Raw genomic sequence first — 23037 nt, forward strand, 5'->3', positions numbered from 1 at the left:
GGGAAAAAATTTACCTTTTCTTGGCCTAAATTATCTTGGAACTAACACAAAAACTAGTTGGTTGTGATTCCTGAATAATGATAACTGAATCTTTCTTCATTTTATGAATTTAACAATTTATAATATCAGTGTATTCAAAATGATTTTTTCAGACAAATGCAATTTATTTAGAACAATTTTAAATACCTTAAGTTTTGTTAGCACCCAGATTGTTCTTTAATGATCTGCTATAATATACTGTTAATATTCACTTCAAAGAAAATTCTTTAGAATTAAATCTCATGACTCCTTTGATTTCCATTATAAAATCAGAAATGCGTTCTAAGCAAAGAGAAAAATGTTGTGAGTTGAAACAATTTAGTGAAAAAGTTGTGGTGCATCTGGTTCAGTAACATACTAAGCAATAACTTTCTTTTCTTTGCAGTGCTCCCATCACTATTTAAGATCTTTCTTCATTTCTTCACCATTATCACTCCGAAATCACAGAAATTCACTTGGTGCCACGCAATCCTCAGGGCACACACTGTCAGCAGCCTAGAACTTAATCTCTCCTCTGTAGTCTCTACCATAAGCTAGGCACTAATATTTTGTCAGTAGTAATCTTTATTTAATATAGTAAACTCCAGCTTGAAAATTCTTCAAGTTCTGAACTTTTTTTGGACAATTATTTACCTACTTTAAAGATTACAATATAAAATTTACTTAGAATAAAGGATGTCTGTTTTGATTTATAATAACTAAAGCTAGTTTGCATTATTGTTCTTCATTATTATTAAACTGTACTCTTATTTAAGGTATCCTTTGAGTCATTAAGTAACTATGTGCAATTTGGTTTGTTAATCACCATTTATTGTTTGACTCATTTTTTTAAAAAGACCCAAATATTACATTTTATAATGTACCAAGCTGGGACTCTAGCAATACCTTCCATTTAGGTGATTTGCTTGACTAGAGACATATTACATAAAATCTACATTTTATTTGGTGGAAATTTTTGATATTTTATGTGGAAAAAATGAATCTTAAGTAAACACAGAAATTGATTCTTAAATTAGATTTTCAATAATTTAATTCTAAATAACAAGTTAGTTTTAATTTTGTTATAAAATAACTATAAAATGAATGTGAATGCTAAATTACTTGCTATATTTGTGCTATACTTAATAAAGCCAAAACAATTCTAGTTGTGTATTTTTGGACTATTATTTTTAGCACGCATGGCATTGAGAGAATCTTAAGGCCTTGCCTTTGTTCTCCTGGTGTGCAGCAATGTGGTACAGAGGTCAGGGTGCTGAGTTATCGTTCAGAAACCCTTGCTCTGTGCCTTTTATCTGGGCTTGGGGCAAGTCATTTAACCTCTGTAGAGCCCAGCTTGCTTATCATCAATTGTGGGGATATTGGATCAGAGTAGATGATCCCTAAGAACCCTTTCAATTTCTGTATCCCTAGAGTCAGTGAAACTTCTCTTAAAGTTACCTGCGACTTCCTTCTGTGGACTTTTCTCATTTTCTCCCAGATCCTCCTTGTTTCATCTGACATTTATTGGCCATCCTTTCCTTCTCGGCGTCCTTCATATTTAATTACGGTTGCTTTACTAACATGTTTCCGTGTACTGTTTCTCTAACTTGCCCAGTCCCCTTTTTGACCCTGCCACTCAATTTTATATATCTCTCTTGACCCTGTACACAAACAGCTTTTTAAATAGGCAAGTCTTCTAGTTCTAAAAGACATTTTTTTAGACACAGCCTAAAACGTGAATAAATATAATTAAAATTTTAAACTTAGTTTCCCATATACAATCCTATCTTCTTAGCTTGAATTTAAGTTTAAAATCGGAAACTGTTTCTTCCTCTTTTCTCCCTTCTATACGTAGCACTGTGCTGATTACCGAAATCGGCTCTCTTCACTTAATACCACTCACTGTTGCTGTCCCCATTTTGCCTTTGAAATCTGGTTGCTTCAGGATCACAGTACTTAACAGACAAAATGGCGACAAGTGGGAATGAGAGTGATAATTTAAAAATCTGTTAAGAAATACTATGTCACTTTATTTCAAAGACTGACAAATTAAAGTGTGGTAGAATATGGGATCTTTTGTTTCCTGCACATCCTGAATTTTTCTTTGGAAATGTTCTTTCCCTTCCTTAATAGATAAATGATCCTGTTCTCTTTACTGAATGGATATTCAGTGACTACTCTGTGCCAGGACCTATGATAGGGAATAAAGATACAGTAATTGACAAAATAAAAATGTTCCACTGCTATTTGCTTTAAGTGTGCCATGTCCAAAATTATTAGATTCAAAGCAACTTTTGGAGCTTAATCAAACTGTCATTTTTCATTCAACAGATATTAATCTGATTACCTGCCATGTGTCAGGCAGTGTGTTGGTATATATGAGAAGTGTGTTTGAAGCTGTCTATCATAAAATGCTGTATGTTATTTTTCCTTTAACAATTTATTCTGTAAATATGATTATCTACATTCTGTTATAGTGCTCAAAATATATTTTATTGATACAAATTTAGAGAGCTATAGTGATACTATTTTAAACATTAACTCTATCTTCCCATGCCAAATCTCATTTGATGTCCTAGTATGGAAATAATAATTATTTTTCATCTCATGTGCCTACTGTATTCAAGTGGTAATGACTTCCTGAACTCTAGGTAGGAGATGGTTGAGAAGCTCCATGCAGACTCATCATAAAAGACTGCTGTGATTTCTGTGTGTGCATAGGGTATTGAATTGGGGAGAGGTTGAGGAAGGCAAGGAGTAGTGACATTTATATCACATATTTGTCCACCCTGCCCTAGGCTTTTGTGTACTCATCCTCACTTTAATTTTATTTCATTCTCATCACGTGTACAATATCTTCACAAACTCCTTTTCTCTATGTCTGGATTTACAAAAATCCATCAGTGTTCTCAACTATGAATGTCTTAGCCAAAAGAAGAAATAAGCCTGATTCTAACATGACTGTGTTAGTAAATCAGAAGTTGTAATAATTTTCACTGTAGATACATTGCAATAAAGAGCCAAAAATGGATAAATTCAGTTAGTTAACTGGTACAAAATATTCATTTGTCCTGAAAGTTTTTCCATAATGGGTTATTAATTCTGAAATATTTTCCAATTGAATGTAAAAATATGGAATTTTAAATTATAATAATTTATATATAATTTCATATATTTTTCAAAGTTCTTTCACATATTGTATCTCATTTCATCCTGATGCAAATACTAATTTAGATTAGTTTAGTTCAGTATCACTAACCTCACTTAACAGATGGAAAAAACAGGCATAGGCAGGTTAAATGGCTTGTTACAGATCACTTAACAGTCTACTAAAATACCAAGGTTTATAAAGAGCCCACTGCTCATTGAAGCTTTCTTAATAACACTATAGACATTTTAAATGGTAAACTTGACATCAAAATTTGGTAAAATGAAACACATGTCTTTATAGTTAAATAGTTTTTGAAATATATTCTAGGTATTTTCCTGTTTTAGTCATATTTTTAGGCTCGGTTCTGCACTCAGTTTACTCTCAGTTTGGGTCCTGATGTATCAAGTCATTATATTGGTGCTCAGTATATAAAAACCACTTGCCTAGAATCAGCCTCTTTGCCTGTACTTATTGAGTCTTTGACCCTCTCTATTATTTAGTCTTACTGCCTATGCTTTCCACCTTAGTGAGCCTTCCAGAAATTGATCCTAATGTCTAGCATATAGATAGATCCTTTCCTCTGCTGTGGACACGTCTTGTCAGGGCACCTGCATTGCAGTGTAGCCTTTAAAAAATGTTATTTAGAGAATTTAAGAGCTAAAACTTCATATTTTATTTGCATAGTACAGTTAATAATTAAAAATCAACTATTTTTCAAAAACTTGTTTGAAAGGGATGTTCTGAATTTTGATCAAATTAACTCAAGAATCCACATCTTTATTTACGTCATTATTGGGTGATTATAGTTGTTAACCGTGAAGACTCTAGAGCACCAAAGTATTCTCATTCGCACACAAAATTTAACAATGCTCACGATATTATATTTACTCAAGCTTTAATAGAATCGAATTTCAATAGGATTAAAAGCATTGTGGTTAAAGCTCTGTCGACTATGAAATTCTATTAAATAAATGACCTTGCTCCTGGTATTCCCAGTTAACCATAACTGTGTAGCATCATGACTGAGGAATTAGCAGGTTGAATTCTAAATTTTTACATGCACATTGAATTTTTCTCTCCTGACATTTTTATGGCCATAAAAGTTTCATATTGGCTCAATCTACACAAATTACCACATAGTTATAAAAACATCAAAATGCCTAGGATTATCAAGAAGGAGCATAACAGAAGTTCCACATTTACTTTTTCTTATTAGAGGAATATAACAATAATTTTAATCCATTTCCTCTACTTCTTAAGCAATAGCCATAATTTCTGCAATATTTCTAAGTGCTGGGTCCCTCAAGAGTTATCAGGCTGTTTCAGTGGCCCTCATAAAGGTTAGTAAAGAGCAGAGACTTTGCTTCCAGGCAGTCCTGGGTTCAAGTCAAAATTCTGTCACTTATTGTGTAACTTTGGGAAAATTGTATATCTTTATAGAGTTATTGGAAGAATTTATTCAATATGCATTCAGTTTATAGTTAATAATGACTCACTATGTGCTAGGTAATCATCTAGGTCCTGAGGATGTATTAATAACAAGTAATGCTCCTTGCCCTCACAGAACCTGTAGTCAGCCAGAATTCTCTTAAAGAACATTCAATGTCTTCATATACCTGAAGCTGGTAGCAAAGCTTCTGTCACATAATATGCATTTAACAAATATTAATAACATCATTATTAACTCTTTCCAACTTATAAAATGGGTCATTCCCCAGAAAGTATTACAAAGTTATGCAAAATTGGAAAGGAGCCTCCTTTTACTGCAGAACTGTCCAGTGTAAGAGTAGCAAGGGAGTTGAGCTAGTTATAATCTTTTGAAACTGTTTTCAGACAAATATAAAAGCGCGCAACTATATAAGCAGAAATTTCTTGAACAAGAAACAAAAGCATTAACTTTTATGAAAGAAAAAAATTATAAATTATACCACCAAAATTAAAATTTTCTGCTCATCAAAAAAGAGCATTAAGAAAATGAACAAGCTATCCACAGACTGGGAAATATCAAAGCATACTTTCATTGCTGGAGGAAATCAGAACTGCTTTGTTTCTTTTTTTAAAAGATGATTAGGCAGTTTGCATGATTTGGGAACCAACCTCCCCACTACTAAAAAGATTACATTCACCTGTTTTCTAATATCGGTGTAAATATCTATAGTTACTTGACAATTTAAGACTTTCTTGTCTAAATCTGCCATCAATTTTGAATTTTTTCTTTTTCTTTTTTTGCCTGAAAGAGTCTTTGGAGTAAGGTAACACTCACATGTTATAACATATGAAACTATCAAAGATGTCATGTGACTTGTTCAAAATCATTTAATTAGTCATTTCAGAGCTTGAATTAGACCTTACTAAGTGGTTTTTCCACTGTTCAATGTCTACTCTATTCAGAATGAGTGGGAGATAATACTTGGGATTCATTTAGAATATTTGTTTCCTTCTCTTAGCTAGAAGAATGTTCGTACCTATTTATTTTAAAGTTGAAAACATTATTACAAGATTAGGTTTATAGGTCATTTTTGACTCTGAAAAAAAAAAGCTTTTTGATAATTGATACACACTTTAACCCTTAGTTTCAAGATAGTTAAGAACCATTATAATGTAGACCCCAGTTACTGTCATAAAGAAGCCCCTACAGATCATCATCTTGATTCTGAGCTTTTCCTCATTTCATATAATCTTGAACTATATTTTTTCCATATTCTAGTACTTGATATTCCATTTTCCTTTGGTACTTATGAACCTTTTAACCTTTTACTATCTCAGGTATGTTTACAGGAAACATCACACAATTATCCATTCTATTAACTACCTAAGTTTCTATTGTTCATTCTGGAGACGCAAACGATGTCCTTTAATTTCATTAATTGAGTTTTTAAAAGGAAAATTTTATAGCTAAAAACATAGGTTATCGTATAGCAATTTATTGTTGTTTTACAATTGTGTCAATTTATATTTATGTGATTTTTATATCACAATGTCAGTAGCAGTGATAATGATGTGTGGCTTAATAGTTTCAGAACATTGCTTTTATTTTTTTTTTACTAATTAAGATGTGCTTATGCTTTTCTTTTCAATCATACTGAATTTTTAATATGCTGTAAGAAACCACTACGTGAGGTACGAAATGACAATTTGAGGGAAATGAAAGCATTCATTCATTTATTCAACAAATACTTATTGAGTTTCCTCCCATAGGCCAGGCGTTGTGTTAGGGAAATTGCTTACTTACTTTTTTTTCCTCTAATCTCAAGTGGAGATGATGATGAATTGTGAAATTATATATTTAAGATGTCTTTGTATGAAATATGGATTTATAACAGCACAAACATTTGGTGGTTTAAAATCACAAAAAGAAATAAATTAGAGAAATAATTATCTGACTTTTGATTACAGTTTTAATTTTGCCCAAGAACAATTGTCATTACTTGTAGATAAGCACTATTACTATAAGACATTACGATTTTCTTCTTAGAACCAGTCGAATCTTTTTTACTTATTTATTTTTAGAATTGTCAGACAGTGTAATAAGGTTATTGCTGTAGAAAATTGGGAACTCATTGGATAGTTTGACCCTGAATGTACCTCTTTAAAGATGATGAACATATGGTTCCTTAAATTTGAAATGGAAGATAATCATTATAAATTAGGCCTCAGTCACAGGTATTCAAAATGGTTTTAATATGTGATATACCATATATATACTTGATTATGTACCAAGTAGCATAAGATAAAATATTTTTTCCTTCCCACCTAAATGTATTCAGTTACTCAATCTCCATTTAATACTAATGGTGTATTACTTAGTCCACCAGTATCTACTCATCCTTGAAGAACCAAAAAAAGAATGAAGGCCGTACTGCCATGATCACTTTTAAATAGCATTTGAGTCAAGTTTTTATTGATTTTATGACTTTATAAACTAGTTTATAAAAATATTTATCATATTTTCATTGTGATAAATCTGACTTGGAAAACCTTTTTTGTTCTAGGGTTCCCGTGTACGTTTTAAATATGTCTTATATTCTTTCTTAGAACTGATACATTTATTATGCTCCATAAAAGAATTTGTCTTCTTTTTTCTTCAGTAGTAAAAAAACTGTTGTGGTTCGGTGCTCTTATGTAAAATCCATGAGGTAAGGTATCAGTCGTGGATCCTCTTCTAGGATATATTGCTCTCTGTGGAACGGTGTGAAGAGAGAAGTTTTGAAATGAAAAAAGGAAAAAATGCCACCCAACCTCTGATGCTCCAGCAAGAATATTGTGTTTAATAGAAATGCTTTTTAACATTTTAATTAAGTTATAATTTACATGAAATTAAATAATCAGATCTTAACATACCATTTAATCAGTTTCAATGACTATCAAGATACAGAACATTTTCCCACCCTAGAAAATTCCCATGTCTCCCTTGCTGGTCTGCACTCCCACCCTCCTCCCATCCCAATTTCCAAAAGCAATCACTGATCTGATTTCTGTTACCGCAGCTTTATTTTGTCTATTCTGGGATTTCATATAAATTAACCTGTATTTTTTATAGTTGGCTTCTTTCACTCAGGCTAACAGTTTTAAGATCATTCATGTTGTTGAGTTTATCAGTAGATAGTCCTTTCTATTGCTGATGATACTTTTCTTAAAACAGGTAAAAAAATAAGCAGATCTTCACTGAGTTTTTAACTGAAACATACTACTACTAAAATCATGGCAGCAAATCTATAGTAATAATGGAAGGGACAAAATAACCTCTAATATTAATATTCTGTACAGTACTCCTAGCATTCAAACAACTCTCCCACCTTAATTAATGTTATATGCATCAAGAGATACTCTTTTGGGAGATTCTAAATTATTCTATTAAAAACAGAGATACAGAGTGCACTTCAGCAATTGCAATGGCCATAGAACTGTTATTGTTTTCTTCACTTTATATTTCTGCTTTGACCTTGGAAAGTAAATGTGAAAAATAATTTCAGGTGAGGAGATACTTCTTATGATATCTCTATTATCAAAACATGCTGGAAGGAATACTTTCATTGTTTATTATAGGGTGATACCTCAGTAGCCTTTAGGTACTCAAAATTATATAACAGAGACCTTATGGGCTTAGTTTTATTATTGGGCACTCAACGTTGATCCATAATTTATATAAATGAAAAGAGAGTAGATACACTGAAAGCAACATAAGATTGTATTTTTGTTTTTCTAAATATTCTAAATGAATTTATCTAAATATTGCAATTTTAAGCAAAGATTCATTGAGATTCTGGGGAGTGGCAATAAATTTAAGCAAAGATTATTCTGTGATTCTAGTGGGCCATAGTAAACTGTATACCAATAAATCTAAAGGGTGAATTTTCACTATCTGCTGTTGTCTTTTTCAAGAGAACTTTATTCTCACCTAAAAGGAGTCTGAATTTTGACATAGCTAAATAAGGGATTGAACTGGCCTTTGACTAGACCATCTCAATCTTTACCATCTCCACCTTTAAGATTCTAAAATAAGAAGCTGCTGAGCCACTATGTCACATACCAAAGGCATGTACAACAGGCATTTTCTTAACTTTATGTTAGTGTGCCGTTTCAATGTTTATACAACTATTTAGCAAGGGAAAGAATAACTATATAATACACAGTGCATTTGTGTGTCAATGGGAAATGGCACACAAATGAAATAAGGTTTGCCATATTACTGAGAGAATATCAATAAAGTTTCAGATTATTCTCATTCTCTGAATCCCTCTCATACACTTTCTGATTTCTTTTGCCCTCCTGCCTACCATTAAAAACACCCACTTTCCTTCTTCCCTCTCACACTTATGTTTTTCCATTGTTCCTAAATTATTTTACCATGTTCATATTTCATTCTGATAATTCAAAAAATACTGAAATGAAATTTCCCATTAACATGACCTACTTTAGTGTAGAATTTGGCCTAAGTCTTATTCTTATAAAAATGCAGTTACATTTGAATTGCCAAGAAAATCTCATTAGTATAATTTAACCTGTAAAGAGGACTTGCAATGCTATCATACTAAACTTCAAGGATATATGTTCTAAACTATAAAGACAATTAACTACTTTTGAGCATTGTGCATGAATTCCCTAAGCAATTTATCATCATTTTAGTTGTAGTAATTAATTTTAATTAACTGCCAATAATGTTTGTTGCCATGTGGAAAAATGAGACTATGGCCATTGTTCCCATTTGAGTATGAGTTATGACACCAGTTTAATTGTAAAAGGGTATAAGCCTGACTTCCAATGGTACACACTGCTTGAAGGGTTTCGAAAAAGTCCTAGCTTAGCAGACATTAAAGCTGATAATAAATCATCTTTTCCCCTTTCGTGTATTTATGGTTCTGGCTAATAAAAATTAGATTTTTGCTTCCCAGCTTTGGAATTAATGTTTTTGTTGCTTCTCAATCAAAATGTTCTAATTAATAGTTCTGTTTTTATTAATATGTATAGCAGTTTAAATTAGAGATTCAAACAATGTCATAACTATCTGTTTTTCCACTGATGTGTTTAAAACCAGAATTCTAATTTTTACAAGAAATAATTTCATGTTTCTCTCTTTGAAATTGGAAATGAAGTCATGAATGTAAGATTTGTTCTTTAGAGGACATGTTCATATAAAGTTGTAAGAGTAAGAACAAACTCCTAGCTACTAAATTTGTTGACAGTTTAAAATCTTATAACATCCACATTACATTGAGTAAATTTAAGTGGATTTATTCAGGATTTAAAGGTCTTTAAATGGTTTTATTGCAAAATAAGGAGTAATGGTGGTTTAAAAAAAGCTTTAATATTCACAGTTGTTCAAAAGTTCTAAAATATCAAACTTTTGAGTTTAACTATCTTTTTTTCTTAAAAATAAAATATACTTTGAATACTGTGCAGATTCTCAACTTATCAGAGAAGGAACCCTTTAGCACAGTATAGAATTTTAGAGCTGAAAGAGTCTTTTGACATAATTTAGTAACTTCAGCATTCACCTAGTTCACTCAAATCACGATCTTCTCAAGGATCTTAGCTTTTCTGCACTAATTTCCAAAAAAAAAAAAAAAATTGAAGAACTACTAGTCCTAATTCTTTTTGCTTTGTAGGTGTAACTGTCTTTTCATTCCCTTCTGATATTTCTCATAATCATGCTAATAATTACAGCTATGAAGATTATTTCCTTGATTCTTTATGTCTGAATTAGCTTAAGAAAGGAATAGTCTATCATATGCTGAAACACAACTTTTAATTTAAATACTTAGCAAAAGGAAAGGTGAGTAATTCAAAATTTTACAAGTAGTTTTTGTAGCGGTCAGTCATGTCTTTGGTAGTCTGGAGGACACATACTTTATGGGCTTTGCCATCATGATTTAAGACAGTAACATTACCTATTGTGTAAGATGACTAATACTACTTACCCTATTATAGTGGAGAAGCAAGAGTGGGCAAGCACAGCTTTTCAGTTGTGGGGGGTGGGGGTGGTAGTGAGGGGCAGTACGTTGAGGTTCTTTATTCTCAATCCTATTTCTCATTCATTAAATCAACATTTATTTTTCATACAGCATGAGCTAAACATTCTGCTAGATCTGTATATAGTTTGACTCGAAGGAGCACATGGTATAGATACATAGCATAGGGCAATGCTAGATAACTGCCTACAGAATGGAAAAGAAACATAAGATCTTTTAAAACCCTCTGAAGCTCCACCGCGGCACAAGCAATTTATTAACTTTGCCTTTCTCATGGCAAGACAATGAGAAATAACTATTTTAACTAATTGTGAGACATTTTGGAAATGAAAAGTGCTATAAAAGAGCTGAAAAATAGAATATAAGATTAAATTCTATGGTAGAAACAGTTCTCATAGGTATTTATGTCATCACTATAGGACTGCTACCAGGGAAAAGCTAAAGTATGTAAATACAACTGCCCGTCTTTTGCAAAGTCAAGGAAATATCTGTGTGTCTTAGCAAGAGAGATTGTGGAATCTTATATTAATTTGGGTTACTTAGGTTAAATATAGTTGAATATCACATACAATGTGTAGCTTCCACATGTCTGCAGCTTCTATTAAGAGCCTATATTTCAATGTTTATTTGAAGTATTTCTCTAACAATTTTTAAATGCTGCCACTATCCAAGACTATTACTTACCAACAAGATTATATTTTCATACTCAGAAACTATAAGAAGGCTCATTAAATTATATAGAATAAATATCTAACCTTTCTTTGATTAATCTTCAGTATTCTGGATTTGGGGAAATTATCAATGATTTATCATGCCTGATCATTTCTGATTTTACTTATGTTTTTAAAGTTTCTTAATTTTCTCGGAGGCCTAGGATATCAACTTATATCTCATTCTACACTTTCCGAAGATGAAGAATTTATAGAATGGGCACTTCTTTTATATGCTTTTATATAGTCATTCTTTATACCGAAGGTTGAGATTATAAAAAGGAAGGAGTTCTTTTCTGAAACTCATTAAATGTTCCATAACTGCGAACTAATCCTGACTTTAAAATTAGCACTTTTATATTTTTACCAGCATTTCACCTTAATTAAATGAAGTAATACAGCACAATATTTAGCCTGTGGCATAATAGAAGACAGATGATATGATCTTACATTCTCTTTTTCCTCTGAACAATATGAATTTTTTTGTTCTCAGTTTTTAAAGAGACATGTCTCTAATTTAACTTCATCACATTCAAACAACAAAAATATTTAAAATTTAACCTTATGTGCATGCCATTTATTTTTAAATATAGAATTATATAATTATTATTTAGTATATAATTATATAGCTCTCCATATTTTATTGTCTTCCCCTGATTTAACAAATTTATTAATATGGAGAACTTCCACACAATTGCTTATTATTTTATTTGTTCTGTGTATTGGTGCTTTGTTCTCTAATGTCCTTTTGTCATTATATTATCTCTATACATTTCCATTTAACATTTCTATTTAGAATAAAGAGATAGAAGCATGAAAATTAATAACCTATGCGTCAGACATTTTTGATGTGCTTAATAAGAATGAGCAATTAAGGCTAGAAACCTCAGTGTTTAATACTGTTTTCAAAACTCAATTATTACATATATTTTTGCTTCAGTGATTAGAGAGAGTAAGTAAAGATAATATGTAGTCAGATTGAAACAAGATAACTAAACCAATTTTTTTTTTTAAAGCATATAATGTCTGCATTGCATGACAGAGTATTACTAAAACCTGCCTAAATAAACTCTCATGATATTTTCAGATTTTATAGAAATGCTTTGGTAAGACTTGGATTTGAATCTTCATATTGACAAAAGATCTAAGTTATTTTTTAAAAACACACTATACTGTATTTAGAAAGTTAAAATTCATCTTCCTGGTTATATTTGTGCAACTATACTATACTATTATGACAAAGGTAAAACTTTATATGTACTTAGATTTTGAAAAATAACATCATATGCATTTTTAAAATTTTTTGGTAACTTGTGGCATTTAGGTAAAGGAATGTGCAATTATAAAGGTTTATGTCATCTTAATTTTTTTTCAGTCCCCAGGAATTACTCTTACTAGGCTTTAGATTCAAAACCAAACTCAATGTTAAGACTAGCACTTTTTTTCCTACCGATAATTCCTTTTTCAATATATGTAGAACACATAATTTAAACCATTCTTTGCAATTTAATTTTAGTTTTCCTTCTCCATCTTAACCTCAAAAACCTTTAATTTAAGGAACACTTTAAATTAATCCAGTGATAATTAGAAAATCATTTTAGGTATCATGGCCATTTAATCTGGTGCCCAATTTTAGTAATTTTCTGACAAAAAGAACTAAATTCCTAAAAATTAATATTCAAACATTTTAATTAGTTGTATTGGTAATAACCAATTAAGTAAATTGATGTCCATATATATTATTTTTTAATTTATATCATAATTTATTTTAAAATCTGAAGCCACCAAGACAACTAAGTACACAGCTGTGCTTAAAAAATCTTCATATCCTCCAAAGAGAAATGATAAGAAGAAATAGAATTCTATATATTATAGCTATTACACATACTTCTATTAGGTTACCAGTATTTTACTGTGACACTCTCATGAGTAGCAGAAGCAAAATGAAACAAATATAAATGCTTTAACATTAGATGTTGGCATCAATACGGATTATACATAAACTGTTGCAATAAAAAAAATATTTATTGTGCCTATATGTAAAGAATTTATCTCAGATTTTCTATGGTCTTTTTCATTTGAGGCTACACAATCATTTAAATGTAAAGACAACAGAATATATGAATGAATGAGATGATGGCCCTGTTTTCCATAGGGTTAAATATTCTGTTGAATTTTGAGAGACATTGGCTGCTGTGTATTATGACATAAACTAGATTGTTCAGAAGCAACACATGAATCTCATGTACAAATCACTGCATTTAGAAATTATGCATCTTTCCCTTTCCTCACAAAATGAATTCAGAATTTACAATTCTAATTTTATCATTTTAAGCTGTTAATCTGTAAAAATTACCTTATATGGAATAAAAGATTAAATAAATAGGACTACAAAAGAATGCTAATTAATAGCATAACCCCATATACTATCAAACTTCTGATAATGTTAAGTTTCTTATAAACCCTTAAAATATTTTAGTGAAAAATTAATTACCTGTAATGATGGCACTTTATTACCTTGAACTAGCTATTTATCTGTATAGAATTTGTTTAAAATCCATAAAATATTCTTTATCCTTTTATAAATTTATCCTACTTATGTGTTTTTCTAAAGCTTCTTATAATGTAATAATTCAAACTATTTTAATAGAAAATTGTATTACATAATATAACCGATGAACAATACATAAATAAAACTCGAGTAACAAAAGTGATGTGGTAATGGCAAAACTGTTAGTCTAAGTTGGTCTACAATCATTTAAGGTTACAATGTGTAAAATGTTAAGCTTTTTCATTGAACAATTTTTAGACAGCTTTTTTTTTTTTAATTGGTACTACTTTGTATTAAAATGTTGGTCTAATATAAGGGCAATCAAACTATTAAGCCAGCCCGTCATAACTCTATTTCGTTATAGTTGGGTTTTTTTAACGTAACCCTAAAACAATAAGAAATCAGTTCTGTTTCTTCTGTGCTTAAGTCAGCCATGCCTGCTGAATTATCAAATTTAAATTAGTAATGTGGATGTGCTGCTGTGTATAGCTGTTTCCTCTTCAGAGAATTACTAGATGACTTATGTGATGGCTCTGATTCAGCAGAAAAAGCAGAGGATAATTTTTTTCAAAAGTTAAATTTTTTCTCAGGTGAAACCTTACATCTTCTATTTATAAGGCTAGGCTAACTTTTATCCCAGAATGTTTTTCAGGGGAAGAGTATTTCAAAGTGAACAAACTTTGCTTTCTTTTTCATTTGGGAGCAGTTTAGTTAAGGAAAAAACATGCGTCTATAATTTTACTTATCTTTAATTATTCCTCTGTGGTGGCCATTTTTCTATCACTAGTTTCAAATGTTTTACTAAATGTAAATGCTGCTTCATAGACGCAGTTATCATTATATGGTATAGAAAGGAGTCGAGCTTATTAGAATTCTTCTCTTACCAAGGAGAGACTAAAGATAAATTCCATGTCAATTATTTGGTTTGTTTCTTTGTTTCTTTTTAAAATAAGAGATATTAACCCAAAGGTATGTTAATGTCATGGCATGAATAATCTTAAATGTAGCTCTATTGAGTATTTTGTGATGCTGAGTAACAGACTTTTCTCACATTTCTGTGATGCTAAATATCTTCCTTAGAGGGTTTTGTTTACTGTTAGATTGTTGTTCTGAAAGATGTTGGTCTAGTGGAATTTTTTAAAACTGGGAAAACAAATAAACGCATGTATTACAAGTATAGAAATGGTGAATTGTAAACTTACCGTATAGTACTGAATCTATTTTCAGAACTGTTTTGCTGTTAAATATATACAACATAAAATTGCTACCGTACCATAATTGAGTACTTTTTCCTGAATGACCCTGTTATCACTATTCCAGAATTTGAAGTTGGGCAGACACATGATTGATTCATGTGTCTGCATAGATGCTTCAAGGTATATTCTTCTCTTGGTGAGTAAAAGTATATTTTCCTTGACATCAATGCATTGAGATTTGAATATACCTGTATCTATTCTTATTGCACATTTCTTATACAGTCATCTTTTAATATGCCAAAATTGGCCAAGACACAACTTAAAATTGATGGTTTGTTACATGCTTTCTAACAGAAAGGTTTTCAATGAAATTCATATGGGTTTGTAATGTAAAAATAGTAAAACTCCCTTTAAAATTTCATATATGCTAAAGTTAAATTAATATTTTTTCTTTAGCTCACAAATTACCCTAAATCCAGAGAGAATATCAACCCTTTTCACTGTTGTCAAATCCAGCATAAGGAACAGCCCTATGACACTACAAAAACAGTTGAGGAATAAGGAATAAGTCTCATATGTTACGCTTCAGAACAAAGGCACTGGGTGAAAGAAATGAACCGAAGTTCATCGAGAATGCAAGGCTTCTGTACTTGACATTCCTCCATGGAAGGGAAGACAAGTGTCAACACCATTGGCATCATTTTCAAACTGATCTTATACGTAATATCCACTACACTGGAGTACTTCTTAACGCTATCAGATTATTTATTTATTTTTTTAAATTCGTCAAGCCTTTCAGTTTTCAAAAAACCATTTGTCAGCAATGAGGTAGAGAGACATAAATGTGAAAATACTTTCTTAAGAGATCATGTAACTACATAACTCAGATTTTAAAAATTGAAAAGGCAGGATAATTCTAATCCACTGCCTCTCACAAGAAACATGTTTTTAAATCCGTAACTGCTTTAGTGTTAACAGGGTACAAAGTGTTTTTTGTCCTGTATTGTACTTAAAAGGTTCTCATTGATTGGTGATTGTATTGTACTGTATGGAAACAAATCATAAATTGCCTTGTATTGTTTATAATAGACCATACCACGTACTACTTCCATTTTCATGTTCCAAGTTTTTCAGTGATGCATGTTAACAGTTAGGTCCTAAAATTCTGTGGTGCTAATTCTTCCATATCCTATGGTGCTTTTGTGGATGCTAACTGCACACATGCTGAACAAAGCTTGAAATTTAAAACTTCCTTCCCTTCTTTTGTTTATATGAAGTAAAATAAAATAACTTGAATATGTCTCAAAGTATCACTGACAATCTAATAAACTGGTTTATATGTGTGATTAGTTTGGATTCTTATTTTTCAGAAAGCAGATTACTTCTGCTGGGCCCTCATATCGATCAAAAGTTGATCTTACCATGTATTTATTTTGTTATTTCATTTGTGCCCCAAAATTTGTTGTATCTTTGAGAATTTAAATCTAGTTGGCCTAGCTTTCTAAATTCAAGTTTAAATCAGATCTATAAGAACTAGGCCTATCAGACCTGGAAATAAGTAAGCCGAGAAGACCAAAAGTATGCCATTAGAGTGCCTTTGTTTATTTTAGTACTTTGTTAATAAAATTTTATCATCTGGCTGAGCCATGAGATAACATTTGCATGGAAGCTAGTATACTCTCAAAACCTTTATTGCAATTCAAATGACAATGAAAAGGCCATCCCTGTATGCTGATATTTAATGTGAAAGTTCCATTCCACGTATATGAAAATAAAGACCAAAAAAATGAAATTAGAACTTCCCAGGAAAAATAGTTACCATATGCCAGAATGGCATAATAGATAAACACCCATGAAGTAGTCTTACTAAATTTTTAATTTTAGTATTCGTGCTAAGAATCACAGCATTAGGACAAGTGAAGCTGCTGTCCTCATGAGGGCAGGGGGTTGTTTGTTCTAAGCCAGAGATAAATTCAATATTAAGACGTGTGTAAATTTATATCTGACCTTAGTATTTTGCCTAACCCATAGATTACCTTAAATTTCAAAAGAAAAGATCAAATCTATTAAAGCTCCTCAAGCAACAATCATTGAGAAGATGATCAAACCTATTAATCTAATCTAGTGGGTCCCATGAATGAAATGATATTCCCATACTACTATGGTTCTTTATTATATAAAGAGTGTAAGGTACAGTAATTTGTCACAAATAGTTATTAAATCATGTCTAACTTCTGACATTAGAAAGTTTAGAGAATAGAGCCAATATAAACACTGGGCTTGCATCTCCAGAACTACCTTAAACAAATGCAGTATTTACTAAATCACAGCCCAGATATTTCTACTGTATATTTTTGTAAGCGCCTTTACAACATTCTATTTTATGAACACTGGCAAATAATAAATGTGCTACAGAATAATTCTAGGTTTTCTTAAAATGAGAGAGAGTAGGTAGGTCTATAGATATGTTAGAGTATCTTTATTTCTGTGGTAATATTTTGCCTGTTAATCAAAAGAAAAATTAATTCTAATTTTATAAAGGGATGAGAAAATAAATAATTTGCTTTTGGAAAAAAAATGTACTTTTTAATCTACATGAAAAGATCTCTAATTTTCCCCCCATATTCACCAGATTTATGTACTATTGTTTATCATGTCCCACATAAAATATTATTCTCAAAATTTTTTTATTCTTTTTGTATGAAATTATTTTTAATGTCAACCTTAAATAAAATGAGTATACTTTGTAAGTTTGGTTCATTCTGGAAAATTATGTAGTGCTTCCCTCTTTAAGCAAAACCATTACTTAAGCTTTTTTAAAGGTACAAAATTATATCTGTCTTTATAGTATCAACAAAATTTTGGTAAGTTGTGTTTACTGTTCCTAAAATAATAATTTCCCTTGGAGATCTTAAGTTCAAAGTGTCATCTATAAATCCTTGAATGAAAGCACTTTCAAGAAAGATCCAGATGTTCTCCGTCAAGGAATATCTCTTGAAATAAATTTCATGTACATTAAAACCTTTACTTATCTTAGGGAAATAATTTTTCTCATCAATAATTTCTTTGAGTTTGAAAATGGCCCATAATAACTTTAACCTTATTTTTTTTTTTAAGCCAATCTATAACCTACACAATTTCAGATTTGGCTTCATGCACTCTTTTTAAAACTATTGAAGAGACTTCACACTAAGACTAAAGTCACTTTTCTTGTACTCCCTTACCCCTCCCCCAACTTTATATTTGGGGCAATAAAAAGACTCCTAGAAAATAACTAAAATGTAATACAATTCACACAAAAAGAAATGAGTGGTAGTTCATAAGATTGAATAAACCACAAAATGCGGTGAGCAGAGCATTACACATATTCTCCCAAATTAGTCTCATATTCTGCAAGAGGTAACTAAAGCTTACACTTTTTGTGAAACATGTTTGCCATCATAAAAGACTTAATGAAAGACTCATTCATGAAGATAAAAAGGACTTTGAATGAAAGGGTTGGCCCTCAGTTTTGTGCATTTAGAAACTCAGATTCATTAGTTCATTTTGTGAAAATACACAAAAGATTCCTTTAAAACAGGTTATAAAGAAAGCCCCTTGAGCATCAGATATTCAGTGGAGAACATTACAACAAAAAATAAAGTGTTACTCCTGCAAAGTAGAGCTGAAAGGAAACTGTACATAAGAAATGGACTTTAAATTTTTCTTTACACTTTTAAAAATATTCAATAATAAACATCTATTATTTATATAATTTAAAAAATTATTTTTTATAGGAAGGAAATAAATGCTAGATAGAATATCTATATCAACCGATCAGCACATTCTCTTTCTAGTAGGAAAATCTACTTATAAAACCTAATGAAATGTTGCTTGACAAGTATAAAGTCAGGTAAAAGGAAATGAGTAATATTAAGAACGGCATTATGTTATGATGGGCTCCATAATACAGATCTGCCAAGGAAACAATCATATCAGCTCATCAGAGCAGTCAGTCACCCAAGTCAGAGATAGAGACCACAAACAAATTCTTATGCTTTGAAACTTTTTCTTCTAGATTCCATATGATACTTTCAGTGTGAAAATATTATTGCTCATATAATTAAAGCACATATTATCTTGTATTAGTATGACTTTAGGTCCCTCAATGATATATAGTACCATTTCATAATTACCATTCAGCATCTTTACTTATATAATATTATATAGTCATACATTATATCATATCATAATTATTACATCATTAATAATACTTATTATTAATCATTCACTATCATTACCATTCATCATTCACTACCATTGTGAATATCATTCATCTCTAACAAAAGTTTCACATACGATACCCCTGTGACCATGACCTTCTTAATAAGAGATTTTGGAAACATCTCAATTCAAAAGTAGCTACTAATAAGTCAAGACCTTCCTCCCTTGCCCTCATGGCAGACCTTGCCAATAGATTATGGCATTCTTTACAAAGGACCAGAAACAACTCTAGAATCTGTCTCAATTCAGCACTGCTGGCAGCCACTACCAGTCGACTAGACTTAATGTAAAAGATTGACGTATTTGCCATCTTGCCTTAGACACCCGTAGGCCATCTGTCTAGGTCCTCCAAGAAGTAGGTGCCAAGAGGGGAGTAGATGTGCTAAAGATTCATTTGCCAGTGAGGGAAATGGAGAAGAAACTGGTGGCGGAGCCATCAGGCTCTGATGCAGGCCTGCTCCCTGTGACAAAGAAGAAAAAACTAGGGAGGAAGTAAGGAAGTTACTGATTAAACTTCAGCACAGTTCTAACAAAGTTCCAACCAGGCCAATGGGCAACTCTTGAGCCAAAGTCACCCTGCAAAGAAGGCCAGGCATCTTCCAAGTATGGACCTCCTTAGCGTCCCTGCCACTCAGGCAATGGCTGGGAGTGGCCATGGGGAAGCACAACCTCGATGCAAACATGGTGACAGATTTCAGAGCACAGTGGACGGTCTGTGGGTCAATTAAAGAAAATCTGAGAGACAAATTTTCATGGCCACAACAGGCTTGTTTGCATCTCCTAAGCTGGAGGAGCACCTTCTCCATGGTCCCTCCATGGTCCCTGAGCCTTTCTTCCTGAGGGAAAAACTGGGAGAAGGGGAGTTAGTAGGATAAAGTACAGCCCCTGGTGCTGCATATGCAATGAGGGCCAAAGCTGGAAATCCTCCTCCTCCTCCACCACCATCCATTCTAAATTGCCCCTCACCTTGGCAGGACTCAGTGCTTTCCTTGGTGGCGTGACTTACACCTTCATTCCTGTAGGGTCTGAGCTCTTGTAATCATAGCCTTCTCGGTTCCATCAGCAGTTACAACGGGGGCAAGCAAGTACCAAGAAGCTGCGTGAGTGGATCACATGGGTTCCACCTACATTCTCCCTCCCCGCCCTCATTGTTTAAAGTAGCACTATCTCTTTCGACTGATGAGGGCCAATTATCCTTTCCCATGCGATAATTCCTCTCCTGCTGGTTCAGAGGCAAAAGCAGCAGCTGTAACTTGTTTTTCACTTAAGAGAAGGTATCTTGGCATGCTCCTGAGCTTTGGATCCCCTAAAAACTTAACTGAAATGGCAGGAGCCTGGTTCACAGGGTGCATGCGTTCTGAGCTCTCTATCCTTCCTCTGATCATAAGGACCAATGCGCAGTGTTGCTTGCACTGCAGCCTAGACCTGTTCCAGAATTTTTTCCTACTAACGGCAACTCAGAAATTTCCACTTTACCGAATGTTGTCATTATTTTTTCCCAACTTCTAAGAACCATCCTAGCAGCTTTTTTGCCCCATTCCCTGAGGTTCCTGTCAAGGTGTAAAATCTTAGGTCCTGAGAAAGTTGAATTCCAAGCCCTTTATCAAATCCTCTCAAAATACGGTCCAAGGTATACTCCTCTAGCTCCTGTCTATATATGCTAACTAATTCTTGCAGCTTTTCTGGTTATGCTGGTATGAACTTTGGTAATAATACAGGGAGGAGGTGAGGGCAGCTACTGAGGGGAGCACATATTCCTTGTGAAGGAGAGGTCTCTACGGCATCTTTTATTAGCATGATAGAAATGCTAAGTCTTACCAACCAGGAAAGGATGGGACTTCTCTGGCAAACCTAAAGGATCTGGGGGGCAGAAGGGAATCCTGCAGAGATAATATACTCAGAGGTATCCATCTACATGTCCTCATCCCAGTTTTCAGGATCCCAGATTTTCCTCCACCAACACCCTAACCTTGATATAACAGATCTATCTTGACTGAACAGTCAGACATCTAGGGATCTATACAATTCTGTTTGAGCTTCAGCCTTTTCAACTGTGTCTACTCTCTCACACTGCAGGAGGTAAAGGCCTCTTGGTAAGCCATTAAAGAGACCCGCTGGCTCTCACACTTAGCCATTAAATCCTTGTTAGTGGCTCTGGATCTCTCATTATTCCTGTGCTGGCATAGATACAGCTTAGCAGTAATCAGCCAGCTCTAGTGCCTTTGAAGACATTATTCTCTCCATAGCTTTCAGATGCCTTAATCATCACATCTGCAATAGCATTCTCAGCAGCCAGGACATTTAGGGGTCACCATCAATGAAATCTTTAACACTTGAGTCACTACCTTAGACTAGAGACTATTGGTGCCCTACCTTTCAATCAAGTTAACATCCTCTTTGCCCACTGGATGGTTAGTGGATCAGTCCCAAATCACAATCTTTTCTTGGCTCATTCTTGGTCCTACTTGTGTTTGTCTAGGTCACCTGAGAAGCAAAAGCTAAGATAGGATTAATTATGTAAGAGAGTCACTGGGGCAAATGCTGATGAGGAAAAATGGGGAGCTGGAGGAGGCTGGGAGAGCTTTCGAGCTAATGCTGATCTTGCCCGTGTAAAGGAGAGAGGGAAGATCTTAGACTGCAGCACTGTTCATGAGAGAAGTTTTGGCAAGGCCCATACAGAATCCTCCAGCCAAGATGCCCGTCAGAGGAGTCCAGTGTCTTTCAGAAATGAGTCTGGCTTCGTATCCCTGCCATGAGCAGTGACTGGGGACCATCCAGGGGAAATGGATCTTGGCGTGAACACAGTGACGGACGTCAGAGCACGACAGCCGGCGCCTTTGGTTAATTATCCTCCTTGCGGTAGGAGGAGGTCTGGGAGGCACATTCTCATGGCTGCCACGCCACCACATAGAAGACTTTGTGATTGCAAAGAGCTCATCTCAGCCACTGATGAAATGTTGATGCTTATTTGGCTCGGTTTGAGAGAGGGATAACAAAAGTTATGTATTTTTTTTAAGTCAAATAGTACCTAAATGTATTACTTAGACAGTAAAAGTCTTCTGTAATCTCACTCCTCAGAGATGATGGCTGTAAACAGTTCAATGAATAGTCTTCCAAATTTATTTACATGCATATATTAACATATGCACGTGATTTAAAACAAAAGTGAATATGTGGTGACAGAAAGAAATCTAACTATGAGCGGTGAACACACAATGCAATATATATTGTTGAATCGTACACCTGAAATTTACCAGATTTCATTAACCATCGTCACCATAATAAAAATAAATAAATTAAATAAATAAATAAAAATGCAGAGAACGAAAGAAGGTAATGAGGGTCACTCTTCGACATAGGTGATAATATTGCTATCAACTCCCAAGTTAGAAAATAAAGTTAAATAGCTCATTTAAAAGCATTTTTTAAATATGCATATATTATAATCTGTTTAAATCCAGATCATAAACAGTAACTTGCATTTGTTGAAACATTGGAACCTGATACTTATATTTTCAAAGTAACAAAGGAGGCAGGAAACATACAGTTAACTTCCCTAAAGCTTAAGGTCATCTTCGTGAAGCATCATGATTTAATTATATAGTGGAAAGATCATAAAATTCCTTTTAAAATTTCAAAAATAAATTTAGTTACATTAAACCATAAACGATAAATAAAT

General features: G+C 32.8%; 1 protein-coding gene across 2 annotated transcripts in view; it reads left to right on the forward strand.

Moving 5' to 3' along the window:
• The window catches only part of PURG (purine rich element binding protein G), a 33365-nt gene extending 16930 nt beyond the window's left edge, over positions 1 to 16435 (forward strand). The window contains exon 2 of one of the 2 annotated variants that reach the window (XM_006916331.3): positions 15552 to 16435. In XM_006916331.3, the coding sequence (XP_006916393.1) occupies positions 15552 to 15656 (105 nt within the window). In that variant the 3' untranslated portion in view covers positions 15657 to 16435. Of the gene's footprint in view, positions 1 to 424; positions 665 to 15551 lie in introns of those variants that run through there. The other variant, XM_025049997.1, reaches the window with a different exon arrangement.
• Positions 16436 to 23037: the final 6602 nt, after the last annotated feature.

This window comes from Pteropus alecto, unplaced genomic scaffold (genome assembly GCF_000325575.1).
Source record: "Pteropus alecto unplaced genomic scaffold, ASM32557v1 scaffold24, whole genome shotgun sequence".
Classification (NCBI taxonomy): Eukaryota; Metazoa; Chordata; class Mammalia; order Chiroptera; family Pteropodidae; genus Pteropus; species Pteropus alecto.